At 41.5% G+C, this 26,654-nt stretch overlaps 1 protein-coding gene across 1 annotated transcript; it reads right to left on the bottom strand.

The window, feature by feature from the left end:
- Positions 1–497: 497 nt before the first annotated feature.
- CCR6 (chemokine (C-C motif) receptor 6) lies at positions 498–26,654 on the bottom strand. The gene is made up of 4 exons (XM_010189722.1): positions 26,528–26,654; positions 18,299–18,332; positions 18,067–18,163; positions 498–1,577 (listed from the first exon to the last, which is right to left on the bottom strand). Exons 1-4 carry the CDS (start codon positions 26,652–26,654, stop codon positions 498–500), a joined length of 1,338 nt encoding a protein of 445 aa, XP_010188024.1.

Genomic DNA, 26,654 nt, shown 5'->3' with positions numbered 1-26,654 from the left:
CTTTGCTCAAAATGCCATCTCTTTTGGTTAGTATTGTCACAGCATGACCTGTCTGCAACAAAAGCACAGTGGAAACCTACACTTAAATAGAATTTCCAAGTAGAAGTAATTAACAGAAACAACATAGATGTAAGTAGAATGAGTCTGGGCATAACCTGACTCATTTATTTTGTACTTTTTGGTTATTTCAGTGATGTAGGACAGATGAGAAGCAATTTTTCTTTAGAGAGCAAGGAGGGTTTCTCTGTAAACTTCACTTTCCTGAGAGTGCACTTTATAAGAGCATGATTGCTAAGAGAGTTGAATAAGATTTCAGTTTTCTACAGGACAGTGTTACTTTTTTTATCTTAATTATTTTCCTGAAAGAAGTTGTAGATCATGAAATCTCCCTTAGAGGCTCAGAGAAGCCCAAATGACTTGCTGTCACAGGCACAGTGACACTGGTATGGGTTGCCTGGTGAGAAGAGTCCTCCAGCAATAATGTTGTTCAAACTGTATTATATGGTAAAAGAAGATCCATTGTCAGTCAGAATTTCACTACTCTGTCTGGAATGATAAATATCAGAGTTTGTCTTTGAACTACGTTTATGGTATTTCTTGTATCTCCTGCACCATAGGTCCTTCATTATCTTCACAAAATAACCTCTGAACTTCACTCCAATAAACGCATAGAGCACAGGGTTCACACAACAGTGTAAAAATGCTATGGCTTCAGTGATGTATTTTGCATAGGTCATTATGTTGTCATTTTCACAAGATTTGCCTATTTTGCCCATATTTATGGCTGTCACAAGAAGAACAATGTTATATGGTACCTGGCAAATTAGGAAAACAGCTACAATTAATACAATCACACGGATTGCTTTGTTTCTTTTGGAATTCTGTGCTTGTTGTAAAGATTTGACAATGAACGTGTAGCAAAAGATCATGAATATGAAAGGTATAAAAAATCCAAATCCGACTTGTAGAAACAGCAGCAGTGATTTCAGCATTGTGCTTTCAGACATTCTGACAAATCTGTGATGACAAATTTTGGTTTCATTGGTGGAGAAGGTGTAACTTTCACTGTATAGAAAAGAGGAACTAGAGATTAAAATTGATGATACCCACACGGCTAAGCAAATGATTTTACTATATGCGAGCGTTCTTGCCCTGAGTTTAAATGACTTTGTTGCCTGTACGATAGCAATGTACCGGTCCACGCTGATAAAGGCCAAAAGCAGCATGCCACAGCTGAAGTTGATTGCATAGATACCTCTGGTCATTTTGCAAATGAAATCACCGAAAATCCATTTGTCAGCAGCATGATAGACTGCCCAAAATGGGAGAGTGAGAACAAACAGTATGTCTGCTATGGCCATGTTCAGGAGGTACACATCCGTCATGGACTTTGTTCTTTCATATAAAGCAAAGGTCAACACTACAAAGATGTTACCAATGAGGCCGATGATACAAGTCAATGAATACACAACTGGTAGAAACACTTTTGTGAAGTTCCTAACTTCCAGCTTAGAACAAGGTTCTATGATTAGAGAAGCGTAGTCTGAATACCCAAATTCTGTGGCAGGAGGCTCTGTCTGTAAAAAAAGAAGATCACTAGTTAACACATAAGTGGAAATCTCTAATATCTACATAGTAGAAAGATGACTAAGTAGATAACAAAGTTATACAAATACAAAGTACTTTGGAAATCTTTCAAAAATTAATATATAAGTATTATACATCTTGCTGATTTGAAATGAAAGTGGCATTTCCCCTACGATAACTGTAATACTTCTGTACAGTCCTCCCCATGCCTCAGCTTCAAGCTTACACCAAACTCATCTCAAGATGAGTTCTTCCAACGTTACACGTTCTACACTGCTTCCACCAACCACACAACTCAATTCCAAATGCATTTAACACTGCAGAAGAGACTTGTAAGAATTAACTAGGGTATTTCATAAAATCTTAATTGAAATATGAACATGAAAATAATCTTTTTGGATATCCCAAAGGTTTCCATCTCTAAATACACCATGCAGAAAGGACTAGTCTGCTGTCACAGAAGACTCTATAGTGCAAAAGTTTGAATTTAAAGTAGGAGTCTACACTTCCTTTACCATTAAGGGAGGGGAACAGGCCCTTCTAGCATGTTATACTAGTGTAGCTTGGCTAAATCAAGCCCAAAAATTATTACTTTTCTCCACTCACCCAGGTAGGCAATCCAGGTGCAGTTACCTGCACCACAAACACCAAACCTGTATTGCAAACCCAATAAGGAGTGTGCTCTGACAGTGAACTCTGCTGTCAGAAACATCTCTTCAGCTAATCACTCCTGAGATTAGGGCATTTGGACCAGCAGCCTCAAAGAGCAGGGACTTCCATATTCGTTGTTTTATTGATGTACTAACATAGTTTATCAATTGAGTACTTACAGAAGTCATTTTGGCAGTAGACTTTTCAAAAAGAAAGATATGTTGAAAAGAATTTCAAAATATTTTCTCAAGGATTTCTGAAAAGAAAAGAAAATAAAGTAGATTGTATTGGGAAACCAGCACAAGAAATGTGAACAAGTAGAAAAAGAAAATTGGAAATAAAACATGTATTCAAAGAAGAATCACCTCACTTCAGCTGTATCAACAATACACAGAAGCATCTCAACAACTCACACATTTCTGCAACACAATGTGCAGTTGTGGAAAGTGAATGGTTTGTGTCAGTATCCTCAAGAGCACAATCTTACATATGGAATATTTATTCATAGAGCTTATAAAGGATAGATGAGAAAATGTGACTCTTACTTCACATTGACTTTGCACCACAAGAAATTAGAGTAAATTAAATTTTACTTTCAGAAATTCTGTAAGACAATGGCCATCAGTGTATTGAGGGAAATACGGAACAAATAAACAGCACTACCTTAGTATACTCCATAACGGTAATACAGCACTTAATTTTTTTTTATTATGGCATTTTATCAGTGTGTCTCAGCACTTTTAACATCACACTATTTGCCCTTTTTTATTACATTAGTGAAATAAATTACAATGCCGGAATAATTGCTTCTTATAGTGTAAAGGATAGTATACAACATACAAACAGACTCTCCAATTTAGAGACAAGGATGTCATGTGGGACTGCGTTGAATGCTTTGCACAAGTCCAGGTGGATGACATCAGTAGCTCTTCCCTTATCGACCAATGCTGTAACTCCATCATAGAAGGCCAAATTTGCAAGGTATGACTTGCCCCTAGTGAAGCCATGTTGACTGTCACCAATCACCTCCTTATTTTCTGTGTGCCTTTAGTACAGTATCCAGGAAGATCTGCTCCATGATCTTGCAAGGCACAGAAGTGATATTGACCAGCCTGTAGTTCCCTGGGTCTTCCCTTTTTCCCCTTTATAAAAATGGGGGTTATGTTTCCCCTTTTTCCACAGGGAAAGGGGGAACTTTACCAGGCTGTCATGGCTTCTCAGATATGATGGAAAGTGGCTTGGTAACTACATTCTTTAGGACCTGTGGATGCATCTCATTGGGTACGATGGACTTGTGCACCTTCAGGTTCCTTAAATGGTCTTGAACCTGATCTTCCCCTACAGTGGTTCTTCATTCTCTCAGTCCCTTCCTTTGCCTTCTGTGGCTTCGGCAGTGTGGCTTGAGAATGTGTCAGTAAAGACTAAGGCAAAAAAAGTCATAGAGTACCTCAGCCTTCTCCATATCCCAGGTAACCAAGTCTCCTGTTTCATTTTGAAGAGGGCCCACATTTTCCCTAGTCTTCCTTTTATCGCTGACTTACCTATAGAAACTTTTCTTGTTGCTCTTGACATCCCTGGCAAGATTTAATTATATCAGGGCCTTTCCTAACATGATCCTGACTTCTTGACAACTTCTCTGTATTCCTCCTATGGTACTTGTCTTTGCTTCCACCCTCTGTAGTGCTCCTTTTTGTAATTGAGTTTATCCAGGAGCTCCTTATCCATCCATGCAGGCCTCCTGATGTTTTTGCCTAATTTCCCCTTTGTGAGGATCCATCATTTCTGAGCCTGGGGGGAGGTGATCCTTGAATATTAGCCATATTAACCCCTCTGTATGTCAAGATTTGCCACTCTGTTATGGGCCAGACCACTTCCAGAGCAGCTCCTCTCAGTGACTGACTCACTTGAAATGTTCAGTTTGAGACACCTGTCCTCTCCCTAACATCACTTTTAAGAGTGCTTAGCATTATGAAGGACTTCAGTTATGTAAAAGATTAAATCCATTGACTCTGGTTGCAGCCAGGCTTAGACTTCTGCAAACCAGACCACAGAGTCTATAAAGTCACAGATGGATAAAATGAGGAACATGACACTGGTGGCCACATGTGCAAACCTAGGCTTAAATTACTTGTTTAACCTCACACAGGAACTCCCAGGCAGGAGATTTATTTCTGTAGCATCCCCCTGCATGAGTTCAGTCCTCCTTTTCTTTCCATTAGCTGCTCTGTGAGACCGACACATACAAGCAAGGAGATAATTGCAGGGACTGGACAATACAATCAAATAGGCTAAGGCTGTGAATGGCAGCTTCATCTAGAGTTTCTCTGCTTTTTGTTAGTTGTGCTGCTAATTAGGTAGTGTGCATGGGTCAACTTCAAGTCTAGACAAAAAAATTCTATTTGGGAATTACCTGAATTTTGAAAAAGAGACAGACAGATAATCTGTAAAAATGGGGCAGTCCAGAGATAACTGGGAAGGTGGGGGAGGGAAAGGACTGAACATTCTCCAAAAGCACGAGGATAAGACTCTCTGACTCATGTGGGAAGGCTGGGTTATGACAGAGGGCTGCAGATAAAGACCCATATTGTATGGTGGTGCTTAAGCATCACGGCTTCTCTGGCTTTCCTGCCCTTTAAATAAATCTTTAACCTTCTCTCCAGTTTCTTCTGCTGGCTTTTCAAAGCTGATTTTTAGAAGCTGCAGGAACATGACAGCCTGAAAGCCATGAATACCTTCTGCAGCCAGCTTTAAACAATTGAGTGTCTCTCAGAACTGCAAAGATGTCTAAGGTGAGCAGTACAGTTGTACAGTTCACCTGGGGCTGTGGTCCCCTAGCCCACCTTTGAGCAACTCTAGACTTCATCTGTTGCTTTACCCTCTTCTGACCCAAGCCAAAGAGATACTCATGCTCTTGCTTGGTGTTCCTGTTACCCTTTGCACTTGGCTGCAGCTACAGTAACTCCAGTTAGACAGCACTAAAGGGGTACCTGTCTAGGTTACTATTTTAGAAACTGTTATTTTACTGTTGCAAGAAAAATACCTTTCTAGGTTTATGCCATTCATATCTTTCTAGCACATGCATGGTTAAAATACACAAATTGATCCTGACAGCATGTATTTTCTATAAAACAGTCACTCTTCCTTCCACATAGCCAAAGCTGCTCTCAAACACTAGTGCAACCTGCAGGAGGAGGGAGACAGGGTGAAGGCATTTAGAAGAAATGTTTCCTACAGCTTGCAAGGATGGCTATGAAAGGAGATCTCTTCAGATTAGCTCTGAAGAAGGGGTATCTAGTCCTCAGAAGAGCTCAGCCAAAAGCCTGTGAGGAGCAACAACTCATCTCGGGAGAGCTGTGTACTCTCCCTGATGCTGCAGGAATTCACAAAGGCACCCCCAGTCACACATTTATTCAGAAAAGGACTACCACTGCCCAGCAAAAGCTTCTTGAGGATGGCTGGTACAAAAGTAGTAGAGAAGGACTCAAACTGAAACCAGAATTCCAGAGATCAGATTTAGAACCTGATTTAAATCTCTTGAGCTGATTTTCTTTTCAGAATCTGAAACAGCATTCAGTGAAGTTATTAAGATGCACTGGCTGCAAAGGGAGTTGAATAAGAACTCCATTAAACACAATTCTCTTTTCGATTTAAATCTTTCTAGCAGTCTTTTAATAGGCACTTTTATACATTATAATCTGCATATTTATGGTTTTATTTAGCATTAATGTAATAGGTAACTATAAAAAATAAATTTCCATATATATAAAAGGAGGAGGTGTTCTAACATTGTTTATATACTACACATGGACACATGTCTACACACGTGCACACAAATATACTTATGTTCTGGATACCAAATATATAAGCCTTGCAAATTTTAGCTTACTGTTTTCCCACTTTATCCATATTGTTGTATTTCATTTCAGTATCAAAGCAATATATGAGTACTCAAAAGTAAGACTTAATTACAATCTTAAATATGAACACATTATTTGAATTACAGAAGAAAAAAGAAAATGAATAGAGAAATATCTCAGGAAAAAGGCAGATTTCTACAAGGAAAAAATTCTCAGTACTTGGAGGGAATCAGTAAGTATTTTTAAAGAATTGCTAAGCATTATAATTACAGTCCTACTTCTGTGTTCAGATTAATATATTCATCACACACACATACATTATAGATTGCCTATTTTATTTTAGTACTTACCAGATTTGAAAATTATCCAAAGATCAGCTGAAAGAGGATGTGTGAATCTGTTGCACTCTTTTGTGGCTGCCTCAACCACGTTTACCATCAGCCTCAACAAGAGTACACTTTAATTCAAAAATCAAGAAATAACAGCATTAGTTAAAGGTACAGAGTTAAATTGAAATAATTACCACTTCCTCCTGACAAGCAATAACAATAACCTGTTACGTAAAGGAAAATATTTAACCTTATCAGTGCTGGAAATGTGCAAACTGGAGGCAAGTAATTTACTAATTAGGCAACTTATGTAATGCTATTATTTTTTAAATAATCAAATTCACATTAGATTCATAAAAATAGGATGTTAATTGTCACTGTGCTGAAAACACATCTTGAATGATGGCCCATTTTTGCAAAGGGAGCACTTAATGTTATGCAGATGAGTAGTTTAATCATTACTCATTTAAATCAACAAGATCATTTACAGCAGAACTGCAAAACTGAGACAAGTGTTAATCACCAAATTGAATAATAGCCATTTCCTGAAGAAAAAATAATAATCTGGTATATGTCAAGGTGCACATTATCCAAATGTTTTGCCTGAACTGCTAACAAAAGTATGCAGATGAGGAGGAAAATGCAATTGTATTCGCCTCTGGCACAAACATTTGCTACTTTTGTGCATGCTGTTCAGGCCTGTTGTTAAAGTTAGTTGGAACTACACATGAAAATATTTCTTTTTATAATTCTTCTATTTTATAGCTATGAACATTTTCTTTTCAGATCTTAGTTTCTGCTGACAACTTAGGTATTTGCATTAACAGGAAAAAAATAGTAAAAAACACCGTCAAACTTATTTGTTTTAGAAATTGTGTGTGTAAACATTCAGTTGCAGCTTGTGATCTCATTGGAGACACCAGATGGCATTAATACTGGCAGCCTTGTAAGATATGATTAAATTATTAGAACACTGGACCTAAAGAAATGCAGGATGATAGATGACATGCTTGTCTTTTTTTTCAAAACTGAGCGTATCACAAGAGCAGAGGCTCCCTAGCAGCTTAAATACAGCGCTGATTTCTACTAGCCATACCCAGCAAATGAAGCAAAATTGCTGCATGGTGTCAGAATGTGACTTGGTAGATTTGAAGTATCATGGCGTAATGGTTCACAATGATTTAAATAGGCACGTTTCATTTTCTCGGTGGCTGATTTTCAAAGGAAACAAGACCTTGACTTCAGCTATGACAAAATCCCGATGTATTTTTTTCTTATATGTGTGCGTGCATGTGGACACAGTGCATGAATATTTCAATTTTTACTGCTGAAAAGCAGTCTTCAAGGTTTGATGCATACGAAGAAAAAAAAGTGTGAAATCTATTTGGATTGTGACTCAAATAACTTAAATGGGCCCTCTAGAAGATTAATTTGTCTCCTTATTGCTGTTTTGACTAAACCGTTCCCTGTCATCACAGATATGGGGAAGATTATGATTAAATCTATAAAGTAGTTGAGCATTTGAAATATGGTTTGATAAAATCCAGTTATATGGAGGAAAGAAGATCTGAGAGTTTCAGTGCAAAGAAGAAGATATAAAGATAGAAGGCCAAGAGAAACAATTGTAGCAGATGACTAAGATTATCTCCATTTCAGATTTCTATTGATAAATCAAACCAGCAGCTGAAGTTAGAGGACTAGGGTGCAGCAATGGTCAAAAAACAGATTCCTGAAAGCTGCAGTGATATCAAAGAAGAACTCATCAGGCAGATGTTCTTCTCCCCAGATGTCTGCGTCTGGCCATCTTCAGAAGTAGGACATGGCACTGAATGGACCTTTGGACTATTGGAACGGGTCCAGAGGAGGGCCATGATGATGATCAGAGGGCTGGAGCACCTCTCCTGTGAGGACCGGCTGAGAAAGTTGGGGCTGTTCACCCTGGAGAAGAGAAGGCTCTGGGGAGACCTTATTATGGTCTTCCAGTTCCTGAAGGGGTCTTACAGGAAAGCTGGGGAGGGACTTTTTACAAGGGCAGGTAGCAACAAAATGAGAGGGAATGGTTTTAAACTGCAAGAGGGTAGATTTAGACTAGATATTAGGAAGAAATTCCTTATTGTGAGAGTGGTGAGACTCTGGCACAGGTTGCCCAGGGAAGTTGTGGATGCCCCCTCCCTGGAAGTGTTCAAAGCCAGGTAGGACAGGGCTTTGGGCAACCTGGTCTAGTGGGAGGTCTAGGAGGGTTGGACTGGATGATCTTTAAGGTCCCTTCCAACCTAAATGATTCTGTGATTCTGATTCTGTGGGACAGTTCTTGTATTCTTAGCAGTTTAGTCATGCTCAGCAATGTATCTTAACTGTCTGAAGCCACCCAGATTTAGGGACTTATAGTAGTTGCTGAAGGACACTTATGCTTTAATTGGCTTATGAAGATGAGCAAGGAGAGCTGAGCTGTTGGTCAATGTGAGAGGGCAGCACAGAGGCAGCAGTGTGAGTGGGTAGGGTGTATGAGCAACAATGTGTTGGAAGGTCCTAAACAACTGCACCGTATTTTGGTTTTCTACATTAAGATAATTGGCAAGGTGCCCAGACCTTGTGAATCTTTCAAGAAATCGTTAATCACAGTAGTGAAGTACTTTTCATTGTGTTATTTATTTCATAATTCATAACAATTTCCATCCTTTAAACTTCACAAGTTTTCAGGCCACCCTTTTAACCTTTGCTAAGAGAGGCATTTACTTTTTTTAACTACATTTTGTACTGTTTTGCTAATTTGATACTACTTGCATGTCCAAATGTAGTAATAGAAATCTAATTAACTTGATTTGGGCTTCAGATGAGGCTCATAAGGTATTTTCTGGACTTTCTTGGAAAGAAAGTACAAGTTTCATTTTTAAATCTTCTGTCCCTCAAGTGCTGCAAGGAATAGTACATTTATTCTTGATAAGCTGAAGTGCATATAGTTTTTGTTAAAACATAACTATACATGACAGCCTAGATCCTGTTTAGGGAGAACTCACTCTCTTTCTAAATGTGGTCTGAAGTAAAACACTGATTTCTGCTCACAGTGTTTGACATTTTGAAACATGGACTCAAACCCTGTCAAAAACAGCTAATTCAGAGTAGGAGCACATTCTATGTCAGTAGAAGAATTTGCCAATGTTTAATGGTGGGCCATTTCACTGTGAGTCTCTTAACTCCTTCCTTCCCATAACCCTGGGACCGAAGAGATGTATCTATGTCTTGCAAAGCAAACTTCATTACACAAAGACAGACCTAGGTCATAGCAGTCACGTAAACAGCAAATAATGAATAACAGAAGTAGAAATTTCCTTTCTATTACAAAAATGGATGTGACTTCAGATCACCATCCAAGTCCATGATGATAGTAGTCCATACTCAACAAGCACTTCTGTTGCTAGTAACAGCTGCCAACATCTCTCTCAGACATCAGCCTACTTTTGGAATACTAACAGATTAGACTGTGAAGCAGCTGAATCAATCCTATTTAATGGAATGAGAGCCACAAAAAGATAAATCAGAATTTCAGCTTATCCATTACAAAAACTATTGCTCATGTTGTTCCGTACTCAGGTGTTATCTAATTTAAATGTATCTCATGCTTTTAGTCTGCAATATATTCAATATTCAGCGTGAATACCTTTCTTACAGATGGTGAAGAATTCACCATGTAGGTGAATGTCAGAGTTAATACAAGATAATTAGTCCAACTTACCTTCTCAGCACATTTTCTTTTGACCTAGTTACAAAGCCCAGACAGCCTTCCTTGCAGACGCTTTGTGCTTCAACTTCATACTGTGGCAAGTGGAAAAGTTTTTTTTTCTTTTTAACACAACTATTTGAAAAACCGCACGTTATGCAAATGAATCTCCCACAGGTAGTTAGGTTTTTTTCGTATGTTAGAGCTCTGAAAGGAAATCTACTTTCATTTAGCTAATATGGTGGTTGTGGTTTCTCAAATCTCACCACATGTTAGTTTCCTGCCACCAGCAATTAAGGAAAGAAAATAATGAAAAGCAGGGAAAACAAAACCACCATCTGAGTTATTCCAGAATCCACATGTTTCTTCTGGAATGACTCAAGGTGTTGGATTTTTTTAATTCTAAAAGAAGGGCAGCTAGCACACACCCCACGCTGTTCCATCCTGCTTTAATGTTTGTTTAGTTAAATTTAGATCAGTCTAATCTGATTCAAAAATCTAGCCATCAGCTGAAGTTCTGGTTCTTTCATCATTCTTTTGGACTACAAAATGTAGACTACATATTTAGATTCAGGTTGTTTATGTTACCTATTTTACTTTTTTAACATTACAATCCTATATTGTGAATATATTTTTTTCATGTTAATTCTTTCAGTCTTTCCTTCTTTTGTTTGCATCTGGCTTTTCACTCTCTGTCAAACATGCTTCTTCTCGTTTTGGTACTTCTGTATTTAGATTTTTGTTCTCCCTATTTCTTCCTCTTTCTTTGTTCAGCTTTTCTAGATTTCTCTTATTTCTATCTCCTATTGTCTTCATAATTTTTCTCCACCAATACATTTTATAGCACCACTTCCTTGCTTCCCCCTTTGATCTTTTCTGTTCACATTTTCAGCCTCACCCCCACATGATTCTGTCTGTCCCCTCGTGTCAGACACAGCCCTCTGCACACATTATGAGGTGTCAGGGAGGGAAATAAAAAGATCCTGGCACTGACATCAGTCCCACATTGACTGGCATCCATCAGTGTTTTAATTACTTGGTCACCTCTGTCAAACCAGTTAGAGAAGGCAGAGCCCCCCTAAGGCCTTCTACAGGGTTTTTGCCACAGGAACAAATAGGACTTAGGAGATTAAATGGATAAGGGTTGCAAACAGAGCACAGGGCTGCATAATCAGTGTTTAGCTCTTGTTCCCAGCCCAAGACATACGATTGCATTTGTAAAACTTCACAATCCTTTAGTTTTCTTCCACCAATAAATTTGCTATTGGATTTTAAAACAGAGGGAGACTAAAAGCAATTTATGGGAAACAGTTTGCTGGTCATGTGAAAATGGTAAAGGTTCAGAGGTGATTTCTTCGCAGTCTGAGCATGGAATTTCTGAAGGAGGAGCACAGTCATACTCAGAGCACTCCTCTGCTTCACTGCAGCATCACTTCTTAGAACCAGCCTAGCTCCCAGCTGGCCTGGCTTCCAGAAAGAAGCATGAAGAGCAGTAAGCGTATCCTTCCATTGATCATCACTGGCTTCAGAAAAGTGGCTTAAAAATGTTTTATTTTATTGGAGAAAATGTTGATGAAAGCAAAAGTAAAAAAAAAATGTTTGGATTTTTGATAGAATTTTTAATAGCAAAAATGCCAGTTCAGAAAAAGCACCAAGATGCACAGGTGAGTTATTGTACATTTACATATGCTTTTATTCCCTTTTGTAGCATGACCTTACCAGACAACATTTCCTATCTTTAGACAGAGAAAATATGCAGAGTAATGTCATTCCATGGTCTAAGGTCTCACAGATATCTAAACAGGAAAAGTACTGGAATTCACAAGGAACAACAACTCCCATGAGACATAAGAGCAGCATTTTCCAATTAACACATTTCAATTTTTCTTCAAAATGTTTCTGGGATAGCTAAAGGCACTCTGAAGGAAAAATCTGTTTCATTGAAATAATGCTTTTTTCTATTAAGAAACTACTTTAGCAGACAATTTCCTATCAGTTACACTTCTTTAATTTAAAAACTTTTACTTGAATTACGATGTATTTGATCTGTTTCTTACTAATACCCTTCAGCTGCTTATCTTAAAGAGATTTAAGAACCATTTCTGGTGAATGTATCTCCCAAGGTTATGCCAGAAGTAATGAACCTTTACAGTGATGAACAGAATGATACAATTCTAGTATTGCCAAGGGACAATGCAATGAAGTTGTCAGGCGTTCATAATCTCACTTATATACCTTCCCTGCTCACAAGAAACTGCTATACGGACCAGAAAATACATGTTTGTTCCTGAAATCCCAAGAAAGAAAGTATAACACAAGTCCCAGTTCCTTATTCTCCACCACCTGTGCAATGCTTAGCATACAGCTGTGCATCACCCAGATGTTTTATTTTTCTCAGTGGGGAGAGGTTGCTTTCATTGTAAATGTACTTTCTGAGGTCATGGAAGGGGAAAGTGGCTTCATTTGTGTGTCTCCCCTGCCCAGTGGAGATTTAGATATCAGAAGTACCTATTACAACATTCTTTGATCCCATCTGGGTCAATGAATTCATGAAACCAGGCTCATGTTACTGCAACACTTGCACAATATGTCATTATCAGACAAAGCTTAACACAGCAACTACACTGAAAGACTTAAAATTGGATTCTTGTTAAAGTGAATAATTTAATTTTTTAAAATGAAATGTGTCTCTACAAAGAAGACAAAATATTGCAAAATATTTCCAAATATCTGCTGCCTTCTGAAGTAAACGGTCTCCTGCAAGAAAGTTCTGCTGAATTGCCTGCCAATGTATAACTAATTTACATTAAGCTGTAGAGGACAAGTGAGTTTCTGTATCAGAAATGCTGCAAACATAAGGCAAAGAGGCAAGCAGAGTTAAATATGCAGTCACTGACATAATTTCTATGTTTTTGATGGTGTAGTCAGACCATACCTGCTGTGGCAACGTTTTTTTTTCCTTGCTCGCTCACCCGCTCACTCTCTGTTTCGTATCTCATTAAAATAACTACCAAAGTAGTTTCTCAAAGCCTGTCATCATTCTATAGTCCCAAGCACTGACATTTCAACCTGAGGGTGTTGAATTCATTGACCTGATTTCTTTTCAGAATTGTACTTTCTTTATATGACTGTTTTCACAAGAGACCCACACCATGGAATGCCCCAATCACCTCTCTTTCCACAGCAGTGGGGTAAGACCTAAAAAATGGAGTTTAAAAGGTGCTAATATACCTAATGATGCAATTGGTTGTATGGAAATTTTAGGGCCTCTGGGATCCTGGCTCCCACCTAAAACCACAAATGCTGAAATGGAAGAATGGAATTTGAAATTGTGTCTGCACAATACGCAGTCCCTGTGTTAGCTGGATACAGCTCAAAGTTTTCTGTCCTCCTGCGTGGACCAAGATGCAGCGTGTGCTTTTCAGCTCATGGACTGTGATTTTCCCAGTCAGAAAGATAAATTGGAGGGGTTGACTGACCACTTCAATGAGACAATGACTCCTACATTTTACATCATAGCGCAGGTTGTAACCACTAACCACACCAATGGTCTGAGGTAACCCAGAGAAAAACTCCCACAAAAGATTGTACTGCAAGGAGGAAAATCTCCTTCCAAGTCTTCTGCACAGTGGGAAATACTGTTTTTTTACTGAGATGCCACTTGTGCAGGCTGGTGTAGGAAGGAGATTGTGTCCTAATCACAGGTTCCCTCTATGGTCAGATGTGGATCAGTGAAATAATCAGGCACATGATTAAATGTTTCTGCTTTTTATAAACTTTAAAATGTATTTGGCACTTAAATCTTACTGCAGTCAACAGAAGCTAGGTACCTTTAGAGACCTGAGCATACTCATGAATTTCCATGTGGATTAGGAGGGAAAGTAAATGCACCTTGGGGTGCTGTGCCAAGCAGATGTCAGGCAGAGCAACTGTAGACACAGGATCTTCTCCTTTCAACAGGTAACAATTCATATGGCTGCAGTTCACCTTTCACTTCTCTTCTAAGAGTGGGCAATTGCTGTTATCATTTGATCTCTAGGTCTTCATGCATGCAGTCACTTACTGGTGGTTAGTGCTTTGATAAAATTCATTTTTCCACTGTGATTATAAATATGGTTAAAAAAAAAGAAAAGAAAAAAAGAAACCAAAGAGGTATCAGGAGGCACATTACTGATAGTTTCCTCACAGGAGAAGCAAGTTGGCAACTGCTGTTGATTAACACTGTGCTGCACAGAGAATGCAAGCATGCCCTTACATCTGATTCTGGATAGATGACGGGTCTGTTTCCATAAATACAATCTAGCCCTCACTAAGACAGGAACCTAACAATGCTGTGGGACAGGTATGTTGAAGAACCATACAGTACAGCTGAATCTATTGAAGTGATACTACAAGGCATCATCCTGGATAATGAAAAGCAGTAGATGATTAGCCCAGATATCCAGGTATAACTCTTCTTCCAGGCGGCGCTGGTAACACAAAGGGACAGATTTAGCTATGTAGGCATTCTGGCATTGATTTGAACCTAGAGCTGGAAAACCAGGAACTTGGTATGGCTCTTGGCCTTCTCCATCTGCAGCAATCCCAAGGCTTTTTAACAGGTTGCTCAGAGGTGTTAGACTAGATGACCTTTAATAGTCCCTTCCAACCCAAACTATTCTATGGTTCTATGGTTGTGTTGTGCAGCACAGACGTGTTCTCTACTGAAGGGAAAAAAGTGTGGGTGTCTGGGAGGAGACAAGAAAGCTGGCAAATGATGTTCCTTCCACCCCAGAATATTTTTGTTGCTTCCACCACTGAGATTTGGGAAAGTGTGCTAATATTAACCTGCTTCAGTGCAGCTTCCTCCCACTTTGTTGACCGTGGTTGGCAGACATCTAAATTTGCACCGGTCCATCATTCATCCCCGGTGGGCTCTCAGTACCCTGAAACTTTAGCACCTATCCCAGGAATCACCACCTAGCAGGGTCTCCCTCACCAGGATCTTCAGCTGTTCTCCATGGTGGCTCTCTGTGGCCTCATGCAAAGCAGACTTGGCTTTATTTGCTTCCTTCTACAAAGAGGGACAGGGAGGAACTGATCTTAACATGCCTCAGCATAGTCCCTCCCTTCAGAGAGGACCATCTGATAGATATGTTTCTTTCTCTCATCCTCAAAGCATTATTTCTGTCCATGTTCAACTGACCTCACCAGTATCTGTTTGGAATAAGGATTTGGGCCAGCAGTCTTTTTCTTTCATTATTTCACAAGCACAATATTCCCTTTACCTACTTCAAAGCTCAATTTCTTCCAAAATACCCCTGACCATCGCTAGATGAAATGGTGAAATGAAACCTGGTCCAGTCATTTCCTTCTACCTGCTAGCAGCCATCAAGGCAACGATGCTGCTCCTCTGCACCTTCTGTCTGTTTGTCTCAAGTGTATCTGCTCCCTGTTCAGTCCTGAGTGCCAGGACTAAATGCCCTAACTCTCAAGGCACACATCACAAGAACCATTTAGCAGATAACTTTTTAATACCAAATATAGAAAACCAGAATCCAAAAGTGTAATCGGTTTCACAAAGCAATCTGGGTTACATGAATTTTGTGTAATCTGTTCCCTGACTTCTCAACATTGGTGTAAAGTGAAGGCACAGGGTCAACACGCCCACTGCTAACCACTGTGTTTCATTTAACGCTACAACATTGACTTTTCAACCCCTTCTGAATCAGGGAAGTCCTCAGTCTAGTGAGGTGTCTAGACCTCTGCCTACTTCTAAATATGCAAATAGTCTCAAAGGTGTTTTTCATTCAGGTTTCAAGAGGCAGTCAAGACAACAGTCAGCTGGCACAGGCAATTTTCCCCTACCTTCTCCGGGGCTCTGACAGCTGCCTTTCTCTCCAAGTGGCTGGTTTACCTTACCAATACAACAGAAAACTGTCCATTCCTTTTCTTTGTTGGTTTGTTTTGGTTTTTTTTCAAGTGAGGAATTTTCCCCTTGTTTAGCAAACAGAACTGACTTGTTCAGGGGTCAGGTGAAAGCCAGTGAGAAGAGCCCAGACCTTGATCCTAAATGCAATTGCCTCCCCTCCCTGTTTGTGTAGAAGGGATTCTCCTTAGGGAGAACTGTCATTCCCACCCACAACCAAGAGGGAAGGTCTCACCCATACAGTTGAGGTTTGTCCACACTAACCCACAGTGATGCATGAAGTCTGGATAGGATCCCCTAAGTCTCACCCTGGCCTGGTTCTGAAGTGACAATGACCTCTTCCTGGAAGCTCACGATGTGTTTGTGTGAGCTGGTTATGTCTGTGTTGCCCTGCTGCAGCTGGCACACAGAGCCACCCATCCCTCAGGAGCTCCCTTCCTTCTGTCCAGCAGAAAGTGGTTCCTGTTACACTAGCGTCAAGACTGGCATTCACTGCCAAGCCAGGTCTCTGAGGATATCTTTATCACCCAGTTCCACAACAGGGTGTGTTCCTCATGTCCAAGTTCATGCAGCAACCTACTGTCAGCTACAGTGTGCCCAGGAGGTTGATGTCCTTTTTCCATTTTGACACATACAGGTGTTATGTCATGCAAGCTTTACCTTCTGTCTTCTGTGAGGATGGAGCCGGCAGTGTGCGCTTGCAAGCCCAGAAATCCAACCACATCCTGGGCTGCATCAAAAGAAGTGTGACCAGCAGATAGAGAGGGGTGATTCTGCCCCTCTACTCTGCTCTGGTGGGATACCATCTGGAGTACTGTGCCCAGCTCTGGAGTCCCCAACACAAAAGGGACATCAAGCTGTTTGGGCAGGACCAGAGGGGGGCCATGAAGATGATCAGAGGGCTGGAGCACCTCCTTTATGAGGACTGGCTGAGAGAGTTGGGGCTGTTCACCCTGGAGAAGAGAAGGCTCTGGGGAGACCTTATTATGGTCTTCCAGTTCCTGAAAGGGTCCTACAAGAAAGCTGGGGAGGGACTTTTTACAAGGGCAGGTAGCAATAGAATGAGGGGGAATGGTTTGAAACTGGAAGAGGGTAGATTTAGACTAGATATTAGGAAGAAATTCTTTACTGCGAGGGTGGTGAGACACTGGCACAGGTTGCCCAGGAAAGTTGTGGATGCCTCCTCCCTGGAAGTGTTCAAAGCCAGGTTGGACAGGTCTTTGAGCAACCCGGTCTAGTGGGAGGTTGGACTGGATGATCTTTAAGGTCCCTTCCAACCCAAACCATTCTGTGATTCTGTGAAGGAAAAAATCTGCTTTGCTGTCATTGCCACTCCCAGCACAAGCAGTAAGGGGACTTCTAGATGTCAGCCTACATGGCTGAAAAAGAGGATGTCATGTCACTCCCCACAGCAAATGCAGGCAGTAGAACTAGAGGGGTTTGCTCCCTTTCAGATGCTGCCAGATCTGTCCAATCAGCCTGATCCACACCACCTCTACTTTTGTCAAAGAATCCTTGCTGTTAGTACTTCAATGGTGCTAAAACAGTGAAGCAACTTCCAAAAGGATGGACTCCTACCAGCTAAGCTCAGGCAGAAGGTTCCTCAAAGTCCTAAAGTGATAATGTGGGACTGCTTAAAGAGTTTAATCCAAACAAATGGAAGAAAAGATCTTGCACTGTGGTGCCTCACTTAATGGTATTACTGAAGAGTAACTATGAAAGGAGCTTCACTGTAATTACTAGATTTATGTCCTGTGTTTCTGAGATGCTACTGCCTGATAACTATGAGCTACACCTCAGAATTCAGAAGTTCCCCTGGCTCTGCAGAAGTAGAACTGATGGTAGGATTAATGACTCAGAAGACAAATTCTTGTCATGGTATGGTATTGCAATAATAATTTATCTCCTTCTGGGTTCCTCATCATCTGAACCAGATGTGAAGTTTCAATATTCAGGTAGACATTTCTCAGTGCAAGATGGTGGTAGGTAAGGGAAGGGATGAACTTCAGAACATACCCCTCTTTTCAGATGCGCCTCCCTGCCCACGAAGGGTGAGGGGTACACCATGACAATATCTGGAGAGAAGCCCTCAAGCACGTAGTGTAGATCCTGGCTGGTTAAGAGAAATGGAGGGTAAATGTGAAGCCATTCCAGCCTGCGACTAAAGGTGTGTGGGAAAAGCCAGTGTTTTTGCAGTTCTCCGTGAAGGTTTTCTTATGACTTTGAAGTAACTTTTGTTTACACTAACTTGCCTTTTCCGTCACAGCTGAGTGCAACAAAGACTGCAAAAAGAGAGACAGAACATTAGACTGAACGATTTTTAGAAGCAACAGGAGATCTGTGGTTAAAAGTAATTTTGAGCTCCTACTGTGGAAAATGTCCCCTCACCAAGCGCAGCACAAAGTTGTACTCTTAAAAGCTCCCCTCTGAGCATATGTTAAATAAAAAACTGTTATTTGCATAAAGAAGAAAGAAGCTTTGAGAGAGTTTAATTTGCTATAAGTCATGTACTAAGGGCACTTTGTTCTAGAGAGGGCTTCAGATAATTTTTTATTATGTTGAAATCTCATTATTCTAATCATTGGAAAAGACTAGAATCAGACTTGTTTCTTTTAATACTCATAAATGCAGAGATTGCTCACTGACTCCAGCTTTACCTTGTTACATCTGAGGTGGTAACATCCTAAGTTAAATAACTTTCATCTTCTCTCTTTCTGCTGTCCTGCAAGACCCACAGTGGTTTTGTCTGTGTTGGAGTACTTTATCATCCAGCTCACACTGAGGCTTTGAAACTCTGGTAGACAGCAGCTCCTTCCTGGGATAGTTGCCAGCCTGCTCTCAAGGTGGATCTTTTCCATCTCTATCTCACTCAAATGCTTTGAACCTCAGAACAAAACCTGAAGCACTGCCCTTCACCAGGACTTCTAAGCACATTTCTGGGGTGTCCCTCCTGAACATTTAACCTCTCAGTCTGCCTGGTTCCTGCGTCTTCTCCTACCCTGCAACAGCTTTAATGTTCCACCAAAAGTGCAGGCCTCTACTGCTGAACTCTTCAGGAACCATATAGTGTTCTTAGGGGGAAACCAAATCTTCTGCTTGAGTTGAAGGCAATTCAAGGGTTTTCTTCCAGGACCCAGAGAAGATCAGTAAATATATTAGTCAGGCCTCCCACCCAAATACAGAACTATGAATGTTGAACTCCCTTTACTCCCATCGAGAGCCTGTTGTCTCTCTCTTTCTCCTCTACAAATTGCTCTAAAGGCTAGGATTATCACCAGCATGGGTTTCATTTCCTTCTGAGCAATAGTGTTGCTGTCTCCTCAGACCTATTCCAGACCGAAACAGTGGTCCAGCTGCAAACCAGTGCCCTTTCAGCAGAGAGTCTTTGAATTGTAATGACAGGTCATTGTCCTGGGTGGGAGAGGAAGAGGGTGACTAGACCAGCATGGGAGGAAATCCATGCAGGCACTAGCGGTGCTTGGGGATGTGACAAACTTCACAAGCTGTATGGTCTGACAAACTGCCAGCCTGCAGCAGGGTCCATGCACTCACATTTTACACTTAAGGACACGGCACATGGAAACATTAAGCAACTGAGGCAGTGTCACCTGTGGCAGACCAGTGAACATACCTTGGGAGATGCAGGTCAGTGCCCTAAAGGCTAGATGGTCCTTCCTTGGACTGTGTTCAGACAAAAGTAACTCCTCCTGGTGCAGAGGTGGGAGCAGAGGTGGCTGGAGGGAGCACAGCTGTGTCAGTCAGGTTTGTGGTGCTGCTCTGCAGAAACCAAGTGCAACTGGGAGTTGAGAAGGAGATGGGATCAGCAGGGGCAATGCAAGGACAACAACAGAAGGAGAGAGATCCAGTGGGAGACACAGAGGAATAAAGGCAACAAAGGAGGTGAGGAAAGTCAGAAAGGAAACTGAAGAGGAAACAGACCTTACGCAAAGGGAAGGAGCTTGAAACAATCAGCCAAGGGACTTTTTAAGCCACCATCTTGTGGCTACCTATGCTGTGTGCTTAGTGTGGCTGAGTTTCCAGTTTGACAGGCCTCAGGACAGATGAACACAGAAGGCATGTCTGAGAACAGTGGGTTTTGCCTTTTCACAACCCATCAAATGGGAAGGAAGAATACCCCAACCTCTTGCTAACACCACTGTATGAATCTGAGAGCAAGGCAGGCACTGCACCACAGTGAGCCCAGGCATGCCTCACCATGCTCCACCAGGACTTCAGCACTGGTCCTACACTGCCTCACCACTGACTCCTCAGGCTTCAAATATACAGCACAGGATCCTCCACTCTCTTTCATCCCTCCTTTCTGTGCCTAACTGAAACAAGATACAATCTTGTGCTTGTGTAGTTTTATCTAAGGGTGCAGGTTTTTTTGCATGTAGAGCTTAACAGAAGGCCAGAAGAGACATCAGTGTCCCCTGCACTTACTCGCTTAGGTAGGTTTAACATCACACAACTAAATTCCCCTCCCCTCTGGATGATCTCTTTTCTGTTCCTACCTGTTGAAAGTTTGTTTCAATCCACTTCAGCAACCCTTCCAGGCAAGGCAGAGAGGATCAAGTAACAACGGTGTGACTCACTAGCAGAATTTAGCTCTACTGTGAGGAAAAAAACAGGCAGTTGGCCTCAGCAAAAGTGTGGCAGTGACAAGAAAATGTATGGATGCTATTTATTGCAAAAGACCATGCGACTGGACAGTCTTCAGTTTGCTTCCCATGACCAACAGATCCTTGGTGATCACTAAAAATGATGTTAAACAACAGCATGAGTCAGGACGCATCCTTTTTAAAAAAAAACTCAAAGACCACAAGAGCAAACCACACTGGGAGACGAGCAAACAAAAAAGAAAAAGGCTGTTCTGCAAGATTTCCTGTTTCATGATGCATGGGTAATTGGCCTATATTTGTGACCCTGTTTTTCTTTCAGGTTTGTAGCCGTACTGCAGAGATTCGAGCCTTTGGTACAAAGCCTGTGCTGTGAAGGAGTGGGAATGGTCAATGCTGGGTACAGAGTAAGTCTTGAATGAGGCATGTGGCTCTCTAACATCCACAAAACGAACCTTAAATGCTGTCCTTCAGCCAAGGGACAAAGGAAGACACAGAGACAAACAACCTCCTCTCTCAAGCACCTCCTTCTGAATTGCACCCAAATCTGAGCTGCTGGGTAGAGCCAAAGCCCACAGAAGGGGGGTGGGCGGGGGACGCTGCTGTCTGAGGTGGTGAACATGCTTAGGTGCAGGAAGGAGACCTCTGTGGTACTGCTCCTGCCGTTAACAAGGGAGAGGGGAGTAAGTGGCATTTGTGAAGCTGCCCCTAAAAATGGTGTGTTTCATAGGCAAAACAGCTCTTTACATGGTTTGCACTGCCAATAAGCTGTGTCTGCTTTGCACACTGCTAGAGCTGTTGGGTTACAGGTTTCTGTTACACAAAAAACAGTGAGCCACAGCTATATGTCTATATATTCTATATATGCTGCTACAGGCACGCAATTATTGATCTTTTCACAACAAACATATTTTCTAGCATGTCCCCTACATCACCAGGCCACAGCCAAAATCAAAGTCCACCTTCTCAATTTTCATTTACAAATGGGATTCTGCCTTTCTGCTTCAAAACCAGAGTTCTCCTCACAGCTCATCTCTAACCTGCTGTTATCTCCTCAGACTTCATAATTTTTTAACTCAAATTAATCCCCGCTCTAAACTTCTCAAGTCAGTATCCACTTAACTCTCAAGACCACGGCCACACGCCCCAGGGAAGGGAGCAGAGCTTCTGCCGGCCTTTCAGCAACGCAAGGGGAGTTTTCTGCACCAAGCCATGGCTCTCGTGTGCTGACTGCAGGCACACTTACCACTTCAATCAGTTTTTCATAACTTACTGTCTGCTACCACCCATTGCCTTCTCAGCTTTACTGTTCTTTAAGCAAGTTTCATGGATATGCACTTGATTTCTTTTTCTTTGTATAAACTGGATTACTTTGGGTTCTTTCAAAGTGGTACTTGTTATTCATTTCTGCGCATATTTTTGTGCACAAATTTTACCTCTCTGGACTCCTTTGCATCTTTCCACAGTTTAGTTTAATTCATGTGGATATTTACTGCAAAATAAGCATGCATGCAAGGAAACAGCACAAAAGAGCTACTGTGCATTAACAACACACTGGTTTATTCTACCTTGGCTTCTCAGGTTAGACGAGACCTATGGCCCTGATGCATTCATTTTTTTTACTTTTGCTTTCAACTCCTTCATATTAAGTACTATTGAATTAGCACACACACATTAAAACCAGAAACTAGAGGAAGATAAGGTATTCAGGATCTTCAATTTCTCTTTCATGGAAGAAGTCCATGAGAATTTGTAATATTTCTCAGATTTCTAATGTCAGCACCATCTCATATCTGTAACCACACCTTAAAGGTACCTGCAGTACAAAAATCTGCTCAAAATTCAGACTCTCGTAGGTTTAAGTTTCTGATTCAGGTGCCTAATTTAAAATTTCACTTCAGACTTAAATAACTTAGTCTACTGACTGAGTGTAACAGACGAACGCCACTTTGCAGCACTACACTTAACAATAGCTGGGGCAAGGCTTGCTTTGTTATGGCAGCAATTGTTACTTAAATCTACAATTTACTCCTTAAAGTATTTTTCTGAATATCCTATTTCCTTCATTAATGGGTGTTAAACTATGAAGTTTAAGTGTACATAATTGTAATCTCCAGGATTCCTTTGGTCTCTGAGAAATAAGACTAACATTTTGTAATTCCCTCTTGGCTTGCTTGGAATTTTTTTAACTACTTATCTTTCAGTTTTATTCATTTCAATAAAGAGAGCACAGCTCTTCTGCTTTGCAGTTGAAAGAAGATGAAGAAAACATCAGTCAAAATGTCAGTCATTTATTTGAGACACTTAGCACTATAAAGGTACCTTTTCTCACAAAGGTTTGCAGAGTAATTTTAGGTTAAAATCCAGCACTGTAAAACATTTCTTATGTAGGAAAATACCACATTGATTTTGAGATGTATGCTTCAAGATTTTGCCTAAATTAATCCCTAATTCACCCACAATCCAGAATAATTTCTACTGTTTTAAGCATCTTTACTCGTATTTAGAAATGGTTGGAATCAGTGCTCAGGGCAGAGACAGGACAGATAGACAGCACTGGTCAGGGGCGGGCAGAGCTGGCCAAGCTGCCAAGGAGCAACCGGTCAAGCAGCAACCTGTTAGCACACAACCTGTCCCTTCTTACAGAATCACAGAATGTTAGGAGCTGGAAGGGACCTTGAAAGAGCATCCAGTCCAACCCCCGTGCCAGAGCAGAATCACCTAGTCTAGGTCACACAGGAACGCGTCCAGGCGGGTTTTGAATGTCTCCAGAGAAGGAGACTCCACAACCTCTCTGGGCAGCCTGGTCCAGTGCTCTGTAACCCTTACAATAAGAAGGTTTTTCCTCATGTTCAGGTTGAACCTCCTATGCTCCAGCTTGCACCCATTTCCCCTTGTCCTGTCGTTGGCTGTCACTGAGAAGAACCTGGCTCCTTCCTCCTGACACTCGTCCTTTACAAATTTATAAACGTCAGTGAGGTCAAAGGTTTTATCCCCTTTTCCCCTCTGTTCTCCCAAACCATTGTGATCCCTCCCTTGTCCCCCTTTTGGTCCTAGGCCAAAATACCCCATAGCAGAACTTCTACACTCCCTTTGTGGTCCTCACCACCATCAGTCCAGGCCTTTGTAGGTCACTTAGCCCATGAGGTGACCTGGGGGACCCTGGGCTGGTTTCTCTCCTGGGACAGTCCAGGGAATAGACAGGGCAGAGGCCTTCAGGGATTCCAGTTGGGAATCAGCCCCCTCTGCCCTTGCTGCTCTGTGCTCATATAGGTGAGCCTTAATCCCATAACCTAACACAAACCTATGTAAAAGTAGGTGGACCGCAGCATTCCCTCTCCATGTAGAGAGTTTCCCAGCCACATTTCACCTCCTGGGAGTGCTGCGCTCCTTGAGCAGGAGATTTGGTGGGGTTGCAGGACACTTTTGAGGGGCTTGTTGGTCTGTGTGGCTGTCATGCGCTGAGCCTTACAGCCTCAGGAAAGGAGCTGCAGGATGCAAGTAGCCCCTGGTAGTGGCAGCTGGACCTGCAGGAGTTACCTTGTTCCTCTGTCCTCCTTTCCATTTGTGGAGATGAGCTTTTAATCACATTAACCCAACACAAAATACCAGAATTATATATCTAAAACATCATGTGAACATCAGTTTAAAAGTGATTCTGCCATGATCAGATAAGCCAAAAATGTAACTGGAAACACTGCTCCGCCACATGCCTTATCTTTCCCAATAGTGCACCTTGCAGCATGCTCTGAAAGGCATCTGTCAGCCAAGTTCTCATCATGAGCATGAGGTGGAAGATTTTCCCATTTTGAAGCATAAAAAGCTGAAGCACCTTTCTTGCTATGAAAATGCATGCGATGCTTTTACAGGGGAACTGTGAGAATGACCTGATTTTAGCACCTTATAACTATTGTGGTTTCCCCATACCATAAAGCAATTGAAACAAAACAATTAAAACTGCTAAGAAACTGAAAAACAACTTCTAGAAACCTTATGAGTTGTTTTTAAACCTAGATAGAACCAAGCGTTAGGATCAGCTGCAGTTATAGGTACAGCACAAAATCCAATGATGTTCTAAGCTCACGTTTTCTAAGAGATTCCTTCAAGGACATAAGGTTTAAAACCTTACAGCAGAGTTGATGTTAAGCTACTGTATTTGCAAACGCTGGCCTGTCTCTGTAGCAAAGTTTGCATGTACACGAACATCTGCATCACTAGCAAAACTATCTCTACGTGCAAACAAGGTAGTTTGCATGCACAGAGACAACCAGACTGTGTCTGTCCATCTCCATAAGAACTAATCTTCCATATAAAGGTCCATTTCAGCAGAAACATGGAATAAATTAGGTTGAAAGGGCTCTCTGGGGTTCCAGCCTCCGGCTCAATGCAGACCTAACTTGAAAGCTGTATCAGGTTGCTCTGGGTCTATCCATTTGAGTTTTGAAAATTTCCAAGGATGGAGAATTCCCAACCTCTCTGGGCGCCTGCTCTAGTCCTGGACCATTCTCCTGGTGATTTTTTTATAAATACCAAGTACGCAGTTGGAATTTCTTTCGATGCTATTTGACTGTTGTCCTTTTACTGGGTACTTCTAGGAAGAGTCCAGGTCTGTTTTTCGTACAGCCTCGGGTAAGCATGGAAGACCACAGCTTAACCACCCACGTGTACCTTCTCTTCTCCAGGCAGACCAGCTTCAGTGCTTCATAGGTCACTATGAAGTGACCTATTGCTCCAGACCCATCACCATCCTCTGGCCTCTCTACTGGACTCTATTTTGTTGGTATCTCTTATACCAGGGGAGCCCAAACTGAACATGATACTCCAGGTATTGTCTCACAGGGAAGGGGATAAAGAGGAAAGAAGCACTTCCTCAGCCTGTTGGCTACGTGAGCATAGTCACCAGTCTGACTCAACTCTTCAAAGCTTTCACCTTTCAGAGCTGCATCCCCTCCCTTTTCTGTAAAGCTGCTTTTTACCCAGCCCATCTGTCCACAATTTGGCTACATAGATGCTTTGGGAGACATAGGCTAAAGCCAAAGAAAATGACATAAAATGACATCCACTATTAACCTCAGAGCTAATCATCTCATGACAGAAGGTGATCGCATTGGTCAGGCACAATTTGCTCTTTGTAAACCTATGCTGGCTGTTCTTAGTCGCCTTATTTTCTTTCATGTACCTAGAAACGGCTGTCAAGAGGACTTGTATCAAATGCCCTAGGGACTGAGGTGAGGCTGACTGCTCCATAGCTTGTTGGAACCTTTTTCTCACCTTTTTAAAAGCCAGAAATAACATTTTCCTCTTTCAAGTCATCAGGAATGTCCCTTGATCACCACAACCTTTAAAAGAAGTCTGAGAGCAGACCTTGCCAGTAAAGACAGAGGTGAAGAAGAAACAGGACCACAGTTTTTTTTCATTACCTTCATCGCTAGGTCACCCTCTCCATTCAGCAACAGGCACACCTTTTCTTTCATCTTTTACTGATGTCCTGCTTGCAGAAACCCTTCTTACTACCTTCACATCCCTTGCTAGTTTCAGCTCCAGAAAAGCTTTGATGTGCCTGTACCATTCTTGTATGTCTGTGCAGTTCCATAGTACATCTTCACTTGTAGCCCATCTTCGCTTCCTCCTTCCACACAATGTTTTGCAATTGAGCTCACTCAGGAGATTCTCAATCAGCCAGTCTGTCCTCCTGCTCTACCTATGTATTGTTTTGCATAGCAGAAGGCATCCTTTTGAAAGGCAACCAGCTCTAGCCCCCATACCTCTCAGGGCAGCCTCCTATGGGCTCCTGCCAAACAGAACCTCGAGCAAGATGGATTTGACTTCCCTGAAGTCCAAAACTATTACTCTATTACCTGTCTTCCTCTCTGTTCTCAGGATTTTCAACTCTGTCATCTTATAGTCACTGTAGCCAAGGTTGCCATTGCCTATTGCATCTGGGAGCTTATTCCTGGGTAGCAGACCTAGAGCATTCCCCCACAT

The sequence above is a fragment of the Mesitornis unicolor genome, unplaced genomic scaffold (assembly GCF_000695765.1).
Source record: "Mesitornis unicolor isolate BGI_N332 unplaced genomic scaffold, ASM69576v1 scaffold13500, whole genome shotgun sequence".
Lineage (NCBI taxonomy): Eukaryota > Metazoa > Chordata > Aves > Mesitornithiformes > Mesitornithidae > Mesitornis > Mesitornis unicolor.
The sequence above is the reverse complement of the archived record's forward strand: the minus strand, read 5'-3'. Positions and strand labels throughout refer to the sequence as shown.

Bases quoted from the DNA above. Each gene is read 5' to 3' on its own strand.
- CCR6 (XM_010189722.1), bottom strand. From the start codon at position 26,654: ATGTGGGGGAATGCTCTAGGTCTGCTACCCAGGAATAAGCTCCCAGAT. The intron at 18,333-26,527 runs GTAATAGAGTAA...CTCTTTTTGCAG, and splicing joins GAGAACAGAGAGGAAGACAG to TCTTTGTTGCACTCAGCTGT. The intron at 1,578-18,066 runs GTATGTTCTGAA...CTTTTTTTACAG, and splicing joins AGGCGCATCTGAAAAGAGGG to ACAGAGCCTCCTGCCACAGA.